We start from the raw sequence: 17,503 nt of genomic DNA, 5'->3' as shown, positions 1-17,503 counted from the left end.
GCGCTCTAACGCGGATGAGGGGCGGCTCCACCCACCGCTAGCGTGTCTTCCCCACGGGGTTTCATGTAGTGAGGCAGATGGGAAGAGTTTCTTTCCAATGCTCCCTAGGAAACCCCACAAAGTGCAAGGGTATGTGACTCTGCTGGGTTGCAGAATAGACGGCACTGCATTTCCTTGTCCAAACAGGCTAGAGGACAGAATAGTGCTTGGTGGCGACAGTCCCCTGCCACATTAGCTTAAAGTGGTTTGGTGTCGACCACAAGCCGATCCGATGTGGTCTTGACCCCTCAATCGTCTTCGGCCCCTCCTGTAGTCGTCGATATGAGAAAACGGCACATGGAAGTCGTGAATCGGGACCGTAATCATGATTATGCCCGAAAGGCCGAGGTTCAGGTTGAAAGAACCCAGGTGCGTCATCCGTTGCAGCACCTTTAGATAAGACGGGAAGCCAACGCTGTATAAGCATAAACTATTGGGAATCAGCTAGAAAAGAAGAAGAAGAAGAAGAAAAAGAAGAAGAAAAAGGAAGGTCAGCATTCCGCAACCATCGTTACTTTTGTTGACTAAGATTTCTGGCCGTGCCATCATGGATCACATCATGAAATCCAACGGCGTCTCTCATGCAGTCACCAATGGCCACACTGCCGCTGCCAAGTCCGATGGGCTCAACATCGTCGTTATCGGGGCCGGCATAGGTGGTCTCACGGCTGCCATCTTCCTTCGCAGGCAGGGCCATCGAGTTACGTTACTGGAGCAGTCTCGCTTTGCCAACGAGGTTGGAGCGGCAATGCACCTGGCACCTAACGCCAATGGGATCCTTCGCCGACTTGGTATCTTTGCCGAGACCATAGGCGCAAATGTGTTTGAACGGGTATGTACCTCCAAGCTCAATGTACCTCTTGATGCCAGATACTGATCGTGTACGGCATGACGGCAGATTAAAGAGTTTAATGCGGCCAATGAAGTGATACGTGATGCCGAGCTCACGGAAGCGAACAAGATCTGGCAGCATCCGTGGCATTTGGTCCATCGCGTACGGCTGCATCAAGAGCTCAAACGACTTGCAACATCACCAGAGGGACCTGGTATCCCCGCGGTGCTCAGAACGTCCAGCCGCGTGGTAGATGTAGACACAGAAACAGCCACCGTCTTCTTGCAAGATGGCGGTAAAGTCCAGGGAGACTTGGTCATTGGCGCTGATGGAGTCCATGTAAGTAACGATACTTTCAGCCTTCGATCTTGCATCACTTGCTAGACCTTGTACTGACAAGCATTCGTGACAGTCTCGTTCCCGACAGAAAATCGTTGGAAAAGACTGGCAAGCGTACAGTTCAGGCAAGAGTGCTTTCCGGTTCCTCGTCCCCCGTCAAGATGCTCTCGACGACCCAGAAACCGCACATTTTGCACAGCATGACGGCCAGCTCATCATATGGTATGCTGCGGACAGACGTATCGTCATGTATCCATGCGATGACAATAAGATGTTCAACTTTGTCTGCATTCATCCGCGAGAAGAGAGCGACCCTGGGAGTAAAGAAGGTATGTTGTCGCTAGAATGTTGACCTCGTAAAGATTGCTGACGAATACTGGCAAGACTGGAACAACGACACGAGCATGTCGGTGTTGTTGAACGTATACAAGGATTTTGATCCTGCTTTGTTGAAACTCTTGAGCAAAGCCAGCCCCGAGTCCCTCAAGGCATGGGAGCTGCTAGATATGGATGTTCTCCCAACGTGGACTGACAAAAGACTGACTCTTCTTGGTGATGCCGCTCATCCCTTTCTTCCTCGTCAGTATATGCCGATCACCTCACTCAGAGTATGTCACTTTCGATAAGGTAGTACTGACATCGTGTTTCTTCAGACCAGGGACAGGGTGCTGGTGTTGCCATTGAAGACGCGGCCTCCCTCGCAGTCGTCCTCCCACTCGGTACCTCCCCGGAAGAGGTGCCTCAGCGGTTGCGTCTTTACCAAGACTTTCGTTATGACCGGGCAAACCGGATCCAAGAGTTCTCACGCCAGGCAGGAAAGGATAAACCGGATAAGGACTTTGACAGTCAGTACACCTTGTAGCCCCACACTTGCACCCCACGACTAACAGTCGTTTCTACTTAGTGATGGCGTATAGCAACTTCAACTTCGGCCATGATGAATGGGACCATTCTACCAATCGTTTCAGGAACTGGGACTGGGCTCGGAAGCCTCATCTCTATTGGAGAATGCCCATCTCGTTTGGGCCCTTCCCCGGTCCACGCCAAGCCTTCACAGGCGAAGCTAGGAATGCTACCGACTCGACATTCACAACAGCCTCCATCAAGTTCAAGACCTCACGAACTCTTTTACAGAATCTTTTCCCTTCTACTTCTTTCCGATTCAAGAGCCCCGGAACAGTCGCATATGCTAGCTTCTCACAGACCACGCTCAATAAAATGGAGTGGCTGGGCGGCTCTGGGTATAGACACATTGGGCTGTACATCCACGGCGTCCAGTATGTACAGAAAGACGGTACCGTTCGTGATGGAACATTCCTGCCTATCTTGTGGGAGAATCTTACCGATCCTATTGTCAGTGGCCGGGAAGAGCTCGGAATGCCAAAGCTGTATTGCTCCATCGACGTCTGGAGGCGGACAAACAGTTACCGAATCCAGACAGGCTGGCAAGGCGTCAATTTTGGCTCATTCACACTTGAGGGTCTCCACGAGACGGATAGTGGCAGCTCCAAGGGGACGATCGGAGGCGAGGATGACGAGGGAATCTTTGCCTACAAGTACATCCCTAAGGTGGGAGATCGTGGCAAAGCAGATGTGGAGCATGCTACCTTTGTGCCTCATTCAGAGGAGTCCAAGGTCGTTCCAAGTCAAGTTCTGAGGGTCTTCACTACAGACAAAGCCAGCTTTGAGTTTGATCCTCACGATTGGGAAGCCTTGCCGACGCTCCACCACGTCGTCTCGAGGTTGGCAGAAGTCCCCGTGTATGAGATTCTGGGTGGAAAGGTTGTTGAGGGTGTTGGCGTTCCAGACGTATCCAGTGCCCGAAGAATAGACTAAGCAAGGGACTGTCAGCTCTCAATATAAAAATGTCATAGTTTTAGTGGTATCGAAAGAATGGATCAATCTGCAGTATGTCATCATCGCTGATAAACTCAGCTATATAGTACAGTAGCAGCATATCAACAAGAGATACATTAAGTATGGTAATAAACATGTAATCTGCTACTGTTGAAGCTTGAGACTACAGACATTCATGCATTACACAATATCCCTACTTGCAAATGCAGACAGTAGTTATAAGACCGCCTATTCCAGCTCCAATAACAACAACGTGGAGCCCACAAGACACCACGACAGCATTAAAGCCATTAGTGGTCGGTCGGGACCCTTTATAGGCGTTGTTAATAGATCGCGTCGAAGACAGGGCAACAGTACAAACTTCTATCAGCTACAACCCAGGAGATTGAATTGTCTGAAACGGCAATATATGTGGAATACTGGTCTCTATCTCTGTCGTTTATGTTGCACTCTTCCTCAAATTTGCTTCCTAGACAAGCTTGCTATCGAGGGCCTTAACTCAAGCCTTATTTAAGGCGACTTGAAGGCAGGCATTAACTGGGTGTAGTCCGCTCAGATACCAACCTCTAGGTTAAGAGTTCCGCCGTTGTGGTCCCCACCTGCGCGTTCACGCGTCTGTCCCCAGACCATGGGGCATGAGGGGCCGAGAAAGAGGGGTTGGGGAATTGAGGGGGGCAAGACCGCCTCTGGTCGGCTTGTGGTCAGGAGCTTCGGTAATATTAAGACGAAGCCACAATAGCCTAATATAACGCCAGATGGACAAGGGCAGACATGTTTCCCGCTACGTTGGTATGCTTGGGCTTGAGCACGGAGATAGCTATTCTATTAAGATGAAAGAAAGGGCTATTTGCAGGGAAGAATCACTTAAGGTGTACTTCACTGCAGCACCGAAACGTGAATATTAAACTGGTGACAATAATAAGAAAATAAGACTTCCAGTGATATATAAACATATCTCAAAGGGCTTAAATCTATCCTCTTGGCACAGATACTGTCTTTATATTTTATGACTTTGATATGCTTTAACATAGTCGTAAAGTATCCTAGTACTACATGAACTAGTTAAAAGGATGCTCGTTATGTATACAGTCTATAGTTTGACATGGACAGTCCATCTTTCTGACTGTCGCCAAGGGTTTCTAATTAAAATCTTCCGACGGGGGGTAGTAACAACTAATCGATGTGAAGTCCTCCGTTCACAGCCAAATGTACACCGTTGACCCAGCTTGCCCGCTCATCACATAGAAACCCCACAGCAAATGCAATCTCTTCCGGTGTACCCATCCGCTTTCCCGCAGGTGTAGCATCGATTGCAGGCTGCAAGATACGCATGGCTTCCTCGCCAGCAGCCAGAAAGCCCTCGGTCTTGGTAGGACCTGGAGACACCGCATTTACCGTGCACCCGTACTTCGGAGGAAGTTCCTTAGCCCAGCATTTAGTGAAGGAATCCACCATGCCCTTGGTCCCGGCATAGATGGTCTGTAAGGGAGGAGAACCTCGTGAGCTAGCGGAACAGATGTTGACTATTCGCCCACTTCCTCGCGTTAGGTGCGTAAGGCTACTCTGGGTCAGAAGGAAGGTGCTTCGCCCATTAACATTGACCAACAGATCCCAGTCATCCAAGGTCTGCTCCTCAAGAGGTTTATTAACTGCTAGCGCCACATTGTTGACGACTATGTCTAATCGGCCAAATTCTCGGATGGTTGCCTCGACCAGCCTCTTGGGGCCTTGAGTTGTACCCATGTCGGCGCAAACGGCGATGCATCTGGTGGGCAGAGACGCTGCCTTATTGTTGGCACTGTCTGCTAGAGAAGAGAATGGGTAATTGATGGCGACATGTGCTCCACGAGACGCAAGCTCATGGGCAATGGCAAAACCTATGCCGCTGTCGCTGCCTGAGACAATGGCTACTTTGCCAGCAAGGGGCTCTTGTGTCGACATGGCCGGGCTGCTTTTCCTGGCTTGTGGTGTGACTTGAAGCAATGAATTCAAGAATTGTGGTTGGCAAGACTTGGAAATTTAATGGGTTTTGATGACTAGCTCGCTCAGCTGCTTGGTCCCCTGACGATTGAGTTTGAGTTCAGAAATTACAGGCACCCCCTCTGCTTTTTTGAGCACCTCCGATCGGCTGAGGGGGGCCCTTAGTCAATCTTAAGACAACTCTTACCTCCTCTCGGAATGTGGTCCCAGTATGATCGGAAGCATGTCCGAGCCCCCACAGCCAGCCGATCATACTCGGATGGAGCGGCCTCGGCTCTGCAAGCATTTAGACTACTTACTCACTAGTTACATTCTGATCGTATAAGGCGCGTAAGAAAGACGACTATTCGTACAGTAGAGCGCATCCATATTAATCCGACTACCGTCCCTGCCAAACTCCAATCCACCCAACCAACAACCATGACGCAAATCGATGCTCTTGCGCAGGCAAAATCTCAACTGCCTCCTTCATTTCCCATCATCTGGCGAGGCGATGTAAGTTGGGAAAGGGCCAGGGTGGGCCGCGTCTTCAACCACCGCCGACCATCCAGTCAGCCTCTTGCCGTCGTCGAAGCCACCAGGGAGGATCACATCGTAGAGGCTGTTCGGCTCGCACGCACTCTGGGTGCCCGGGTCTCAGTGCGGTCTGGTGGCCATAGTTGGGCAGCCTGGAGTGTGCGAGAGGGTGCCGTTCTTATCGACCTGGGCAAGTATCACGAATTTCTTCTAGACGACAGTACCGGAGTGCTACAAGCATCACCTAGCATGACTGGTAGGATGGTCAACAAGCTGCTGGGCTTACGTGGCCGCATGTTCCCCGGTGGCCATTGCCCAGAGGTTGCTCTTGGAGGATTTCTTCTGCAAGGAGGCATGGGGTGGAATTGCAAGGTAAAGTGGCTGAGGGAAATGAAATAGTATCCTGACTGACAATATCTTTAAAGAACTGGGGCTTTGCCTGCGAAAGGTTGATGGCTCTTGACGTGGTGACGGCCGATGGGGAGAAGCGACACTGTGATAAAACCACCAACACGGAATTATATTGGGCGGCACGTGGATCAGGCCCAGGTAAGCCTTTTGCTCACTGAGACATCAACATATTTCTCATGCTTTTCTACCACATGGCATAGGATTCCCGGCTGTCGTTACGAGATTCTATCTCCAAACAATTCCTGTCTTCAACCACATGCGATCATCGGTCTACATATACGAGAAGAAAGATTATGAAGCGGCCTTTTCTTGGGTTTTAAAGGTTTGCTATGCCCCGTTCCGAGCTTGTCCTCCTACCTAGTGATCACTCCGCTAAGGCAATCCATAGCTTGCTCCTACTTTCGACGAGGGCACTGAGATTGTTGCAGTTGGACAACATTTACCAGGCCGGGAAGGAGAGCATATATTAATCTCCTTCGTCACTTTTAAAAATAGTGACGAAGAAGCCCGGTCCGCGCTGCAGCCGGCTCAAGACTCAGCACCACCAGGTCACGTAGATTCGTGGTTTTGCAAGACAACTTCACTAGCGGAGCAGTACGATGATCAGCATTCTGCCAACCCTGAGGGTCACCGATATGCAGTTGACAACTCTTATATCCGAAATGATGCCGACGTGGTTTCTGTCCTAAAGGAGTCCTTCACATCGCTCCCCACAAAAAAGTCTTTTACCCTTTGGTACGCGATGGCTCCCGGCTCTCGACGCAGTATCGAGGATGACACCCTTGAAGATATGGCGCTCTCGATGCAGACCGATCATTACTATGCTGCCTATGTCATCTGGGAAGATCAGGCCGACGACCTCAAATGTCAATCTTGGCTTACACATGTCTTTGATAAGATCAAGCGGGACTCAGAAGGATCTTATCTTGGAGACGCCGATTTTCAAAAGCGCTTGACCGTGTTCTGGGGGCAGGACCAAGGCAAGAGACTCATGAACATCAGGAAGAAATGGGACCCTCAAGGTGTAGTGGCTGGTTATCTCAATAAGGGAGACCAAAATGGTGTGGACGGTTTAGAAAATGTACATAACTAGTACTAGAAGAATTCCCAGTATATGACAAGCATACTTATTGAAGTTTAGAAAGTGAACTAGATGTATCATTTGCAGTTGAGACCTGTGGTTGAGAGCTTTTACTCACCACGCAGAACTCAGAGGCTCTGGGTCGGCTCCTACTACTGGACGGTTCGCTCAAGCACTAATGTCCCAAATAGGAACAATGTCAAAACAACGGCTCAGGACGAGCGTCGCACATTGCATAAGCCTTGGGAAAATCGTCCATAGCATATGCAGCATAACTCTCTGCTGACGCGGTGGAAAATAGTTAAGCATGGAAGGTAGATATATACATCAAGATGCAATGCAAGACGCTAGTCCAATTTGGGTAATTGCAATTATACTAACCATGATAGGAAGTAATAGCTATAAAGCAGGCACAGAAGTGGAATCAATGATCTACTTGGGTACAGAGAAGTTAAAATATATAAATTCCTCATCCCGGCCAAGCTCTTCCGAGTACTCCATCATCTTAAGGAGAATCTCAGCCGTGGTCTCGTAGACAACAACATCGTGTTAAGGATGTTGCTAGTAGTAGACAGGACTAAAAGACACGTAAGCCTTGTGAACCTTGTCTCTTGGTCTAACTAGAATGCCAATTCCCTTGCTCATCGGCTTTGGAATGGCCTTTGACATGATGTGGATGTCGCCTGATAGTGTGGCACGCGGCAGGCCAAGGCTTTGCTCTCGACAAATGTGTTCACGTAATAGTCAAGGACCAGTCTGCCAAGCAATGAGAATAAACCCAGAACGAAAATCTAAAGCCACGAAGAGATGGTGACTCAAGCGAGTGGTGTAACATATCAGTGTTGCTATATCTCATGCGCGAAAGGAACATCAGCCTTTCATTGCAGCAATTGCAGGTTCACAATCATGGTAGGCATACACCCAGGATAAGAGAAAGGTTTTCAAGATGCTTTCCACTTACTAACCAACATAATGCTTAATACAGCTGCATATCTCCATACTACTAGTCCCAATTTAGCACTTATTTCCCCGCAGATTGTCGCCGTGGACTACCATTGTAATATCCTATTGCGTCTTCCTGGTGATACCTCCATTTGCCCGGTATCGCGGCGGTCTCGCAAATTGTATTACCGTTCTGGACCCTTTGTGCGGTTGAGATAGATAACACCAAGGCCTTGGCGTCGCCTAAATACGATCTTGATAGCAATCTGGGGTAAGAAGGCGGGGAATTGGAGCTTTACCAACAGGGAGGCTTGGAGAAGTTTCCCGATTCAGCTTGATATCAGCATCGCGACAAAACGGGGGCCAGACCAACACACAGTAGCTTCACCCGACAGCGGCTGCCCCGGAACCGCACCTTGATAGTGAGGTTACATGGCTTTGCAGTGTCTCCTCAGGTGTCTGCACAGGCTTTCTTCAGCCATCCATATTGTTATATAAATTAACATCCCCCTGTGTCGCCCAATCAATCTTCACAACTCTTATTAACTATTCAACACTTACAACTACACCATGGATAAGAAGTCCTCAGAAGATCTTGGTCAAGCCGAGATTACCAACCGTGCCCCCTCGATTGGCAAGGGGTCCATCATCGACGCCGACGACAGACGTCTTCGTGCCCAGGGACACAAAGCCGAACTTGAGAGATCTTTCTCCTGGCTAGGTGCACTCGCTTTAGCATACAGGTTGGCTTTTTAACCCATCTCACAATCATATCTTATTAACTTTCCCTCTCTTTCTTCATATAATAGTATCTCCAACTCATGGCTCACGTATGCATCGTCCTTCGGCCTTGTGCTCATCTATGGAGGCGGCGTCACTACTTTATTTGCCCTACTTATCGCCGCTGCAGCTCAGTGGATCGTCTTCCTTGGTTTGGCCGAACTATGCTCTGCGTTTCCATCATCTGGTGGACAATACCACTTTACATATATCATCGCGTCGCCAAAAACCCGCAATTTTGGTGCCTATGTCACAGGGTCCATTAATATCCTTGCGTGGTGGATCACCACATGCTCCGGTCTCATATATACAGCCATCTCTGCCTTTGGTTGTGCTGCGGCCTGGTTCCCCGATTTCGCACAGCAGCGATATCAGGTTTATCTCTGCTACCTGGGCATCACTGTCCTGTCACGTAAGGTCCAGAGATGGAAGTTAACAAGTCCTCCACTAACCTATCCACTCTTCATAGTTATCCCAATCTATACGATCAAGCAGCGATACCTCGACTTCATGACCGAATCGACGACAGGCTTCTCTCTCATTGGAATGGTACTTACCATCTCAGTATGTTTAGGTATGGCTGATGGCGATTACGCCCCGGGTACAATTATTCTCGAGAACCGCGGTATCAGCGGCTGGAATGCTGGCACAGGCTGGTTACTTTCCATTGCTGCTGCGCTATATTGCTTCGCTGCCAATGGTGCTGTTACACATATCGCCGAGGAGCTGCCTAATCCGGGCCGCAAGCTTCCTCAAATTCTGTTCGTGGATCAAGACTTGAAGTCGTGATAGGATGCTAATTAGATTGCAGGAGTATGAGTATGGCCATGGGTGTCGTCATCGTTATCCCGTGGACTGTTGCTATGCTATTTTCCATTAAGGATATGCAGGCCGTCCAGAGCTCTTTTCTCCCCAGCTTCGAAGTCTTTTACCAGGCGACTGGAAGCAAGGCTGCCGCAACAGGCCTACAAGCTTACCTGACGTTCCTTTACTATAGTAAGTTCTCTACAATGTTATTAAGCGAGCTTTCTGACCGAGTTCTTAGCGTGTATTCCAAGCCAGTGGGTGACCTGCAGCCGCATTACCTGGGCCTTTGCTCGTGATGTAAGTAAGAAATCGCATATACCAATTTGTCAGCTGACATGTGTCTGCAGCAAGGACTTCCCTTCGCTGAATACTGGCAGCACATTGACCCCAAGCGTGGCATCCCTTGGAGAACAACTCTTCTTTCGGCTGCGTTCTGTGCTGTATATGGGTTGATCTACGTCGCAAGCACAACAGCCTTCAACTCAATTATCAATGCAACGTGCTTGATGCTAAACCTTTCATATGTTATCCCTCAGGGCGTCTTGCTTACGCAAGGTCGCGATAAGTTGCCAAGGCGTGTATTCAACCTTGGTAAACTTGGCTATGCGGTCAACCTATACTCAGTTGTATTTATGATTGTCATTGGTGTTGTGTTCTGTCTTCCGCAGACTAATCCGACGACTGCCGGCTCTATGAACTAGTAAGTAGTCCCTTTGTAAAACTTCGTCCTTTCAAGCTCACAGCTAATCTCCAACTTGAAGTAACGCCCCCGTCATTGTTGGTCTCTTCACAATCGTTTGCCTTCTTTGGATCGAGCGGCGATCCAAATTCAATGGCCCTCACATTGACTGGGATTTACTTAACGAAGCTAATGAGGAGGAATGATCAATATCTCAGAGTCTCAAAGAATGGCCAATAGTGGAAGTATGCATTACAAACGGGATTATGTCCGTCACTATGCAGTCTGTGCGATCCTCACGTATTTACGATTTTCTCTTTCGATATCGCGTATGGACAGAGTCATTACGCAACATGCAAAGGGCATTTAATCTAGTTCAAAGTATACGCATTGTAACTTTGGCTTGACAAAGAGGACTTATACATAAGGAACATCTAAGCAACCTTTTTTCAAATACTGAATGTAGCCCACCCCTCGCGTTATTCTACTGCGATCTTCTATTTCATCTTGACTGGAGTCTTGGCGGTGCTGACATGAGTAGGTTGCTGGCGGCTAAAGCCACTAAAAGGGGCGTTGCTTAGTACCTAATTAGGCAGTAAGAAGTACAATATTCAACTTTAGTCTGTAGTAGTGATACCTTTTTTCTCCTCAGCCCTTGTAACATATCTCCTCCATTTCGGGTTAAGCATGTAGATAGGAATACCAAGGATAAAAATAGCCCCAAAGATGCCAGCCAGCACCCCAAATGTCCATGTGTAACCTCCGTGTTGCACCATGTCTGTTAGTCCGTATGCAACACCAAATGACACAATGTTCTTGGTTCCAATAACCATAACAAGAGCGGGTCCCGCGTGCTTAGGACTAGCTTCAGCAGCGAATGTGGTTGTGACAATGAGGACGCTGGTAAATGTCACTTGGAAGAGCGTCCAACTAATCAGAATACCCCAATACGAACCGCCACCTTCAAATGCTGCTGTTGCCATGAACCCATAGAGAATAAGCATTGAGAAACCGAGTATAGCCACAGGTATCAAGATGATTAGTCTGTGCTCAGGCTTGTGGATACCGTGATTCCGTTTGGCCATCCATATAATGAAAGGTTCACCCAGTAAGGTACAGTAAGCAGCACCTAGCAAGCCACCGATGATACCACCAAGATTGATGAGTCCAATATCTTTAGGATTCCATCCATATTGCTGAAGGACGGCATCATAGGTAAGTGAAACATCTACCACGCAAGCGAGAGTGATAGAGCTTGCAAGAACAGTGAAGAGGATAGCTGGAGAAGTCATGCTCTGTGCCATACGCAGCAATGACAGTAACATGACCTTTCCGGGTGTTTTATGAGAACTACCCCATGGCTTCAGGAGCTGAGAATAACTCTTCAGAGGCACTTCGGCGTCTTCTCCTCGCCGGTCTTCGATTCCGTGGCGCTCGAGATACTCCTGAGCCTCGCTGTCCGGAACAACATGAGTGACCCCAAAGTCATCTGTCATGACAGCCCTTCCATCGAGACTGACAACTGGTCTCTGGAATCGAGTTTCGAACCCGAAAAGACAGGCTAGGACCAGGCCGGCGCCTACAAGTATAGCGAATACCCAGTAGTACCATCGCCAGCCAAGAGCTGCAGTTTCATAACTGCTGGTTAGGTTCATCAAGCTGCTAAGGACATTCTGGACAGTCCAGTACAAGCCAAAAATACGCCCACGCTCATGAAGAAAAGTGACTTCTGTGAGCATCAGGGGTAGCAGAGACTCAGAAGCACCGGTGGCAAGGCCTTGCATGACACGGCTTGCGAGATGGCCATTGTAGCTGTTCTGTGCCGCTGAGCCTATTGTTGCGGCGAGAAGGATAATAGTCGAGATGAGGAAGACGGGTCGTCGGCCGTATGCCAGTGCTACTGGAAGGATGATAAAATTGCCTGTTTCATGTTACTACTTTTTGTTTTGTATACACAAGAAGCCGAATGAGCTTACCTAGACCAATACAAAGAGATGGCAGAGTCAGGAGAAATGCGACGTCAGATGGGCCATATCCTTGTGGTCCGTAGAGCTGGAAGAAGACCGACAAAATTGCTCCCAGGCCGCCAGCCAATGCCAAGCCCATAACGGCTATTGTAAATGTTAGTCTAGGCCTTGGGATATTTAAAAAGCGGTATCGCTTTGCTTACAGAACCAGCAACAGGTCCCAATCACCGCCCATTTCTGCCAGGGTTTCCAATTAAGTGGGTCATTTGGGTTGTTTGAAGGAACTGGAAGCCGTCTGATATTGCCATGAGCATCAACAAGAAGTGCATTCCCTTCTGCGTGACCCGACGGTGCATTGGACCTTTTATCAGGTTCTTCCGTGTGCTCTGAGTATTCGTTCTTAGCAGCCATCACGTTACTCGATCAGCAGTATTACAGAAGTGTTTGGCGAATATAGGAGATATATATCTCTAGAGACAGATTGCCGAGTAACCTAAGTGCCGTTGGCCTGTCATCTGGAGAGTACGCAGTATATATGTAAGACAGACGTAGAGTGATATGGGGGGTATGTGGACAACCCGATGCTCAAATGCGGGGAAGTACAATTCTCAGTCAAATTTTCCCAGCTCAAGTTCTCATGAAGGCTACTGGCTTGTTGAATCTGTAAACGTCAGGTCCTGTTTATTTAAACGGCTGTCAAACAACGGAGCCGAACCGAGCAACGGGCCGGGAAAGTGGAGCCGACAAAACAACCGAACTACTGCAATCATTAAATCGCGGGGTATGATGATCCATTGTGGCTTTTAATATAAGATGTGCATGATCTGAGGTTACTTTAAACCGTTTAAGGTCAGTTTACGATGCTCGGTTTACGACGCTCAAGTGTTTGTCTGACTTGGCCTCTCGGCTCGGGAAGGAGTAAAGTGCCTAATAGGCTTACGGAGATAGCTATATTAAGTCAATGTCACGACATCTCTCATTGTCACTGCAATGATAATAATTATTATTAATTTAGAGCTCTTTTTAAACCACTAAGACCTTTCCAGAAGAGTTATAAAATGGCTTCATATAATTCTAGTTCCACCGTTGAGGCGAGACTTGCAACGGTAGAGAAGCTAGCACAACGAGTAAGGAATATGAGAATACTCTTCAAATCCGCTCATTAATCTTATCAGGCCTACGATCGAGGAGAGGTTGAGAACGTGTTCAGCAAGTATATGCATCTCCACAATGTATTCCAGGACGAACAGATTAAAGCTTTGTGGGTGAAGCGTGGCACCCCAGGTATACACGCACAATACACCAACGTCGGAGTGTACACAGACTATGACAGCATCATGGCCTACCATAGCGGTCGACCCTCACCTCCCGGAAAACTGATCCTACACGAAACCACCACCCCACTGATTGAAGTTGCAGGTGACGGTGAAACTGCAAAAGGATTTTGGTTGATGGCTGGAGTTGAAAGTGGCTTAGCTGACCCGAAGAACGTGGGAGCCATGCCAGAGTTTCTCTACGAGCCTGAAGATAAGAATGTCGACGACAAACGAGTCTGGACTCACTGGGTCTGGTGCCACTATGCTTTGGACTTTCTAAAGCAGGATGGCCAGTGGAAGATCTGGCACTTCCGTTGTCTTGAAGTAACCCGTGCTCCCTTTAGTGAAAATTGGATCACGTTTGCCAAGAAGAACCAGTTGGCTTTTGATAAGGTAAAGAACTCACTCTTCGCTCAATTCTACTTGACGGGATCTGACAGCACGCCAGGACCTTGCGTACTTTGGAAATGACGGCAAGGCTGTCTTTATGCCGACGCCAGATGCTAAGCCAGATAAGGTCAGTTATGCGAATCTCGATTGGATATGTGCTGAACTAACCGTTCTCGTGAAATATCAGAAGGCAGATGTGTATGGTCCAGATCGAGCGCGACAGTTGGATGTGCCTCTCCCATCAGCGTATGAAACATTTTCTGAAACTCACGAGTATTAATGTTGGTACTTCAGTTGCAAACGTTAAAATGCCAGCCTACTTTCTATACTATGAAGCCTGTGGAGTCCTTGCTGTATAATTACGCCGGCAGCCAATATAGTAAATATACCTACACTACACCTTTCACGAAGGATTTAACTTCCAAGCCTACACTCAATAGAAACAGCTATCAAACTGCGTGCAGGTTTTACTCATGCATACTGTATCACGGCAAGCTGGGTGAAGGAAGAGAATGCGACATGCCTAATGAGGTTAGATAACAAGCAGTCTAGCCTTGTCAGCACTGGCGGAATACCAATGTGGCTTCACGCGGAGCCAATAGATAGCGTTGGAGCTATCTTGCCAGACCGCCGATCTTTCGGCTTCCGACCATGCCAGGCAAATTTTCAAGCCACCAGCATGCACCGTTGACATACTGAAACCTGGACAGCCCCATTTTCCCCAGCTTTCAAACTTCTCCGCTTACCACTGCGGTGGGCCGGCTCCCAACATCACCACTGCCCAAATGCCAGTCAATCACACGAGCGACCGAGATGTTTGCCGAATCTCAGCTAGAACGGCTGGCGCTGCTGGAGAGGGTCTTTTCTTCAATTAGCCTCGTGTCCGTACTGTTGATTTTCGTGACGTACGGAAGCATCCCGAGGCTGCGCAATCCTCGAAATACCTTCATCGTCTTTGCTAGCATCGCGAATCTGGGCGCCAGCATCGGGACCGTTATTTCACGCGATGGATTGGCTCGTGGCGAGGATTCGGCACTTTGCAGGGCGCAAAGCTTCCTGGTGCATGTGCAAGTAATGCCCTGGTGTCTTGGTAGCTACTCAGCGCATGTACTAACCTCAGATGTAGTTTCATGCAGTCTGATGCGTGGTGGTCTCTCGGCATGTCGGTGAATACCTTCAGGATCGTTTTCTTTCAGTCGAATCCGCATACGTTTAATAAGTGGCTGTATTCTCTGATATGCTTTGGAGGGCCATTCATCTCGGGATTTACCCTGTTTTTCATCGCCACTCCAGCCCGCGGTCCCGTCTACGGAGCGACAACTGTAAGCCACGAATCAGCCTAAGTTCTAACGATAACAACTGACGTCAGGCCAGACTTGGTGTTGGATTCGAGAATCTTGGGTTAGCATACGACTCTTCACTTCATACATCTTTGTATGGATCTGCATCGCCACATCAATCATTTTGAATACAGTGGTTGGCTTTCGTCTGTTTCGCGCAAGAAATGAAGCTCGAGGTATCTTAAACTCGCGCATTGAGAGCACAGTAGCCGATCACCAAACAGTACGGTATCATCTTCTCTAAAATGGCAATACTGTTCAGCTAACCAACAAAAGGCAACAGAAACAAATGCCGACGCTAATGTCCAAGTATCCGAACATACATCCGTTACTGCCGTGTCTGATGCTCAGAAATTAGCACCCAATGCCACGAATGTGGAGCCAATTCCTTCTAACCAAAAGCAACAATCTTCATCATCGGCCACTGGCAGCACCAAGTCCAAGTTTTGGCTCAAAGACCCTATTAAACGGGCATACCTCCTCACAACCTTCATGTTTACGCTAAGCGTCCTTGTGACGTGGGTACCAGCGAGCATCACACGTATTCATAGTCTACTTAACCGTGATGTTCCATACTCATACCAAGTTGCCATAGCGGCCGTTATGCCGCTGCAAGGTCTCTGGAACGCTTTGATCTTTTTTACGACTAGCCGGGGGGTTATAAGAAGCGTGATCCACGACAAATGGGGTCTGTGGGTATCAAAGTCTACGAAGATAGACAGAAACTTGGTAGAAAGGGAAGCTGCCGCAAGGTTAAGGATTAATGGGCATACTGACGCCACGGATTCAGGAAGTGATATTGAGCTCCGCCGCCTGGCAAGGTGACTGTATTGATAAGGAAATAGCTTTTATAAAGAAAAGGGTAAAGCTTGAGTCAGAGAGCGACTTCACCCTAATGTAACGATTAGACAACGTCTTTTTGTCGTATTAAATCATCCTTAAAATGTGTTGGCAGCCTAAAGTTCGACTTATATCACCAGACTAAGTTTAGACTTATGGCCAGCAATCATTTTTACAAATGCCCCCTCAGGTGTAGAATCGCCAACCCAGTCGTAGAGATTGCCCCTGCGCACGGCGTACTTCACACTTGAAACCACTTCGGCACCTTCACGCTGGATGCCTTCATATTGAATGATGAACCGTAGGCTGCCGGACGTGGGTTTGATGTCAAGTCTTTGCTTACCGTCATGGGAGGAGAACACAGTTACACCCCCAGCAATTTCTTCGCCGATGAGGGACGAGGCAGGGGAGCTGTTGAGATAAAGATGGAGGGTGTGATAGGTGAGAAGCTGCTTGCCGCTTCTGTCTGGGCAGGTTGAGCTATTGAAGTGAGTGGGTATGGAGAGTGTTGGTTTAGATTGAGTATACAGAGATTTTGCATGTTGATATTGACCAAGATGTGGCGTATTGATTCTTGATCTATTTGAAGAACGAAGTCTTTCGTTCAGGTTGTGTAACTGAAAACAGCCGTTTATGCAATTCTCAAGCTTGTTGTCCAGATGAGCTAACCTCAATGCAACCAGATCTCACGGACTCCATTACTGGACAGAAGAATAAGCAAAGCTTCGGGTCGTCGTCCTCAACAAGTGCATGCATAGAAAGTCTGTGCTCTGCCCCTATGCTTGCTACATCATCCACTACTTAGGAGACGAACACAGTTTTTATCCTACCATATCTCTCCTATCCCAATTCTCTAATTAATATCACTGGTCGTCCTGAAGCTGAAGGTGTCTGGCGACGAGGACAAATCTCTGGATATGCTGAAGCGGGTCAACCTGTCCCCTCGAAAAGCCATCTTATCCAATTTTCCTTGTGCCTAACTTGTTTATTGGGATTTAAATATCCTCTGGGTCTGCTGCGAAGTTATTGAAAAACTAATTAAAGCTATAAATTCAAACTATAAAGGAAAGAAAGCAACGGCATTGCGTTTTGTTTCTAATGAGAACCTAAGACGTAGCTATAAATGTAGACGAAATAGACTCTGTATCCTCCAGCAATACGGCAGGCATATTATATCCTACCACCCTACCCTCACAAAGTATAAGAACCTTGTCATACTTAGTCTGGTTTAGTCAATCAGTATATTAATTCCTTTTGAGCTTCAAACCCGTGTTTTCTTACAGCTGATTTAATATTGTGAGTAATTGCAATTACAGTGTAGTCCTTAAAGAATTTCTGTATAACATCGTGGATAACTGCAGTCGTTAAACTATCCATTGCAGCGGTG

General features: G+C 48.0%; 6 protein-coding genes across 6 annotated transcripts; 4 read left to right on the top strand and 2 right to left on the bottom strand.

The window, feature by feature from the left end:
• Positions 1-322: 322 nt before the first annotated feature.
• FOIG_13725 (salicylate hydroxylase) lies at positions 323-3,204 on the top strand. The gene is made up of 6 exons (XM_031214886.1): positions 323-871; positions 938-1,210; positions 1,284-1,539; positions 1,595-1,789; positions 1,864-2,055; positions 2,115-3,204. Exons 1-6 carry the CDS (start codon positions 587-589, stop codon positions 3,044-3,046), a joined length of 2,133 nt encoding a protein of 710 aa, XP_031055402.1. The 5' UTR covers positions 323-586; the 3' UTR covers positions 3,047-3,204.
• Positions 3,205-4,217: 1,013 nt separating this feature from the next.
• On the bottom strand, positions 4,218-5,035 carry FOIG_13724 (3-oxoacyl-[acyl-carrier protein] reductase). Its single transcript, XM_031214885.1, has one exon. It carries the CDS (start codon positions 5,006-5,008, stop codon positions 4,241-4,243), a length of 768 nt encoding a protein of 255 aa, XP_031055401.1. The 5' UTR covers positions 5,009-5,035; the 3' UTR covers positions 4,218-4,240.
• Positions 5,036-5,467: 432 nt separating this feature from the next.
• FOIG_13723 (uncharacterized protein) lies at positions 5,468-7,067 on the top strand (the record flags this gene model as incomplete). The annotated part of the gene is made up of 4 exons (XM_031214884.1): positions 5,468-5,935; positions 5,989-6,112; positions 6,175-6,296; positions 6,363-7,067. The coding sequence occupies 4 exons, from the start codon at positions 5,468-5,470 to the stop codon at positions 7,065-7,067; spliced, it is 1,419 nt and encodes a 472-aa protein (XP_031055400.1).
• A 1,500-nt stretch (positions 7,068-8,567) lies between these two features.
• On the top strand, positions 8,568-10,469 carry FOIG_13722 (uncharacterized protein; the record flags this gene model as incomplete). Its single annotated transcript, XM_031214883.1, has 7 exons — positions 8,568-8,740; positions 8,807-9,189; positions 9,247-9,538; positions 9,589-9,773; positions 9,823-9,881; positions 9,932-10,284; positions 10,346-10,469. The coding sequence occupies 7 exons, from the start codon at positions 8,568-8,570 to the stop codon at positions 10,467-10,469; spliced, it is 1,569 nt and encodes a 522-aa protein (XP_031055399.1).
• A 411-nt stretch (positions 10,470-10,880) lies between these two features.
• FOIG_13721 (uncharacterized protein) lies at positions 10,881-12,641 on the bottom strand (the record flags this gene model as incomplete). Its single annotated transcript, XM_031214882.1, has 3 exons — positions 10,881-12,184; positions 12,240-12,374; positions 12,434-12,641. The coding sequence occupies 3 exons, from the start codon at positions 12,639-12,641 to the stop codon at positions 10,881-10,883; spliced, it is 1,647 nt and encodes a 548-aa protein (XP_031055398.1).
• Positions 12,642-14,746: 2,105 nt separating this feature from the next.
• On the top strand, positions 14,747-16,101 carry FOIG_13720 (uncharacterized protein; the record flags this gene model as incomplete). The annotated part of the gene is made up of 4 exons (XM_031214881.1): positions 14,747-15,003; positions 15,063-15,258; positions 15,311-15,499; positions 15,553-16,101. Exons 1-4 carry the CDS (start codon positions 14,750-14,752, stop codon positions 16,099-16,101), a joined length of 1,188 nt encoding a protein of 395 aa, XP_031055397.1. The 5' UTR covers positions 14,747-14,749.
• Between the last annotated feature and the right edge of the window lie 1,402 nt (positions 16,102-17,503).

Source organism: Fusarium odoratissimum (assembly GCF_000260195.1).
Source record: "Fusarium odoratissimum NRRL 54006 unplaced genomic scaffold supercont1.35, whole genome shotgun sequence".
Taxonomy (NCBI): Eukaryota; Fungi; Ascomycota; class Sordariomycetes; order Hypocreales; family Nectriaceae; genus Fusarium; species Fusarium odoratissimum.
This window is presented reverse-complemented; position numbering and strand designations above follow the sequence as displayed.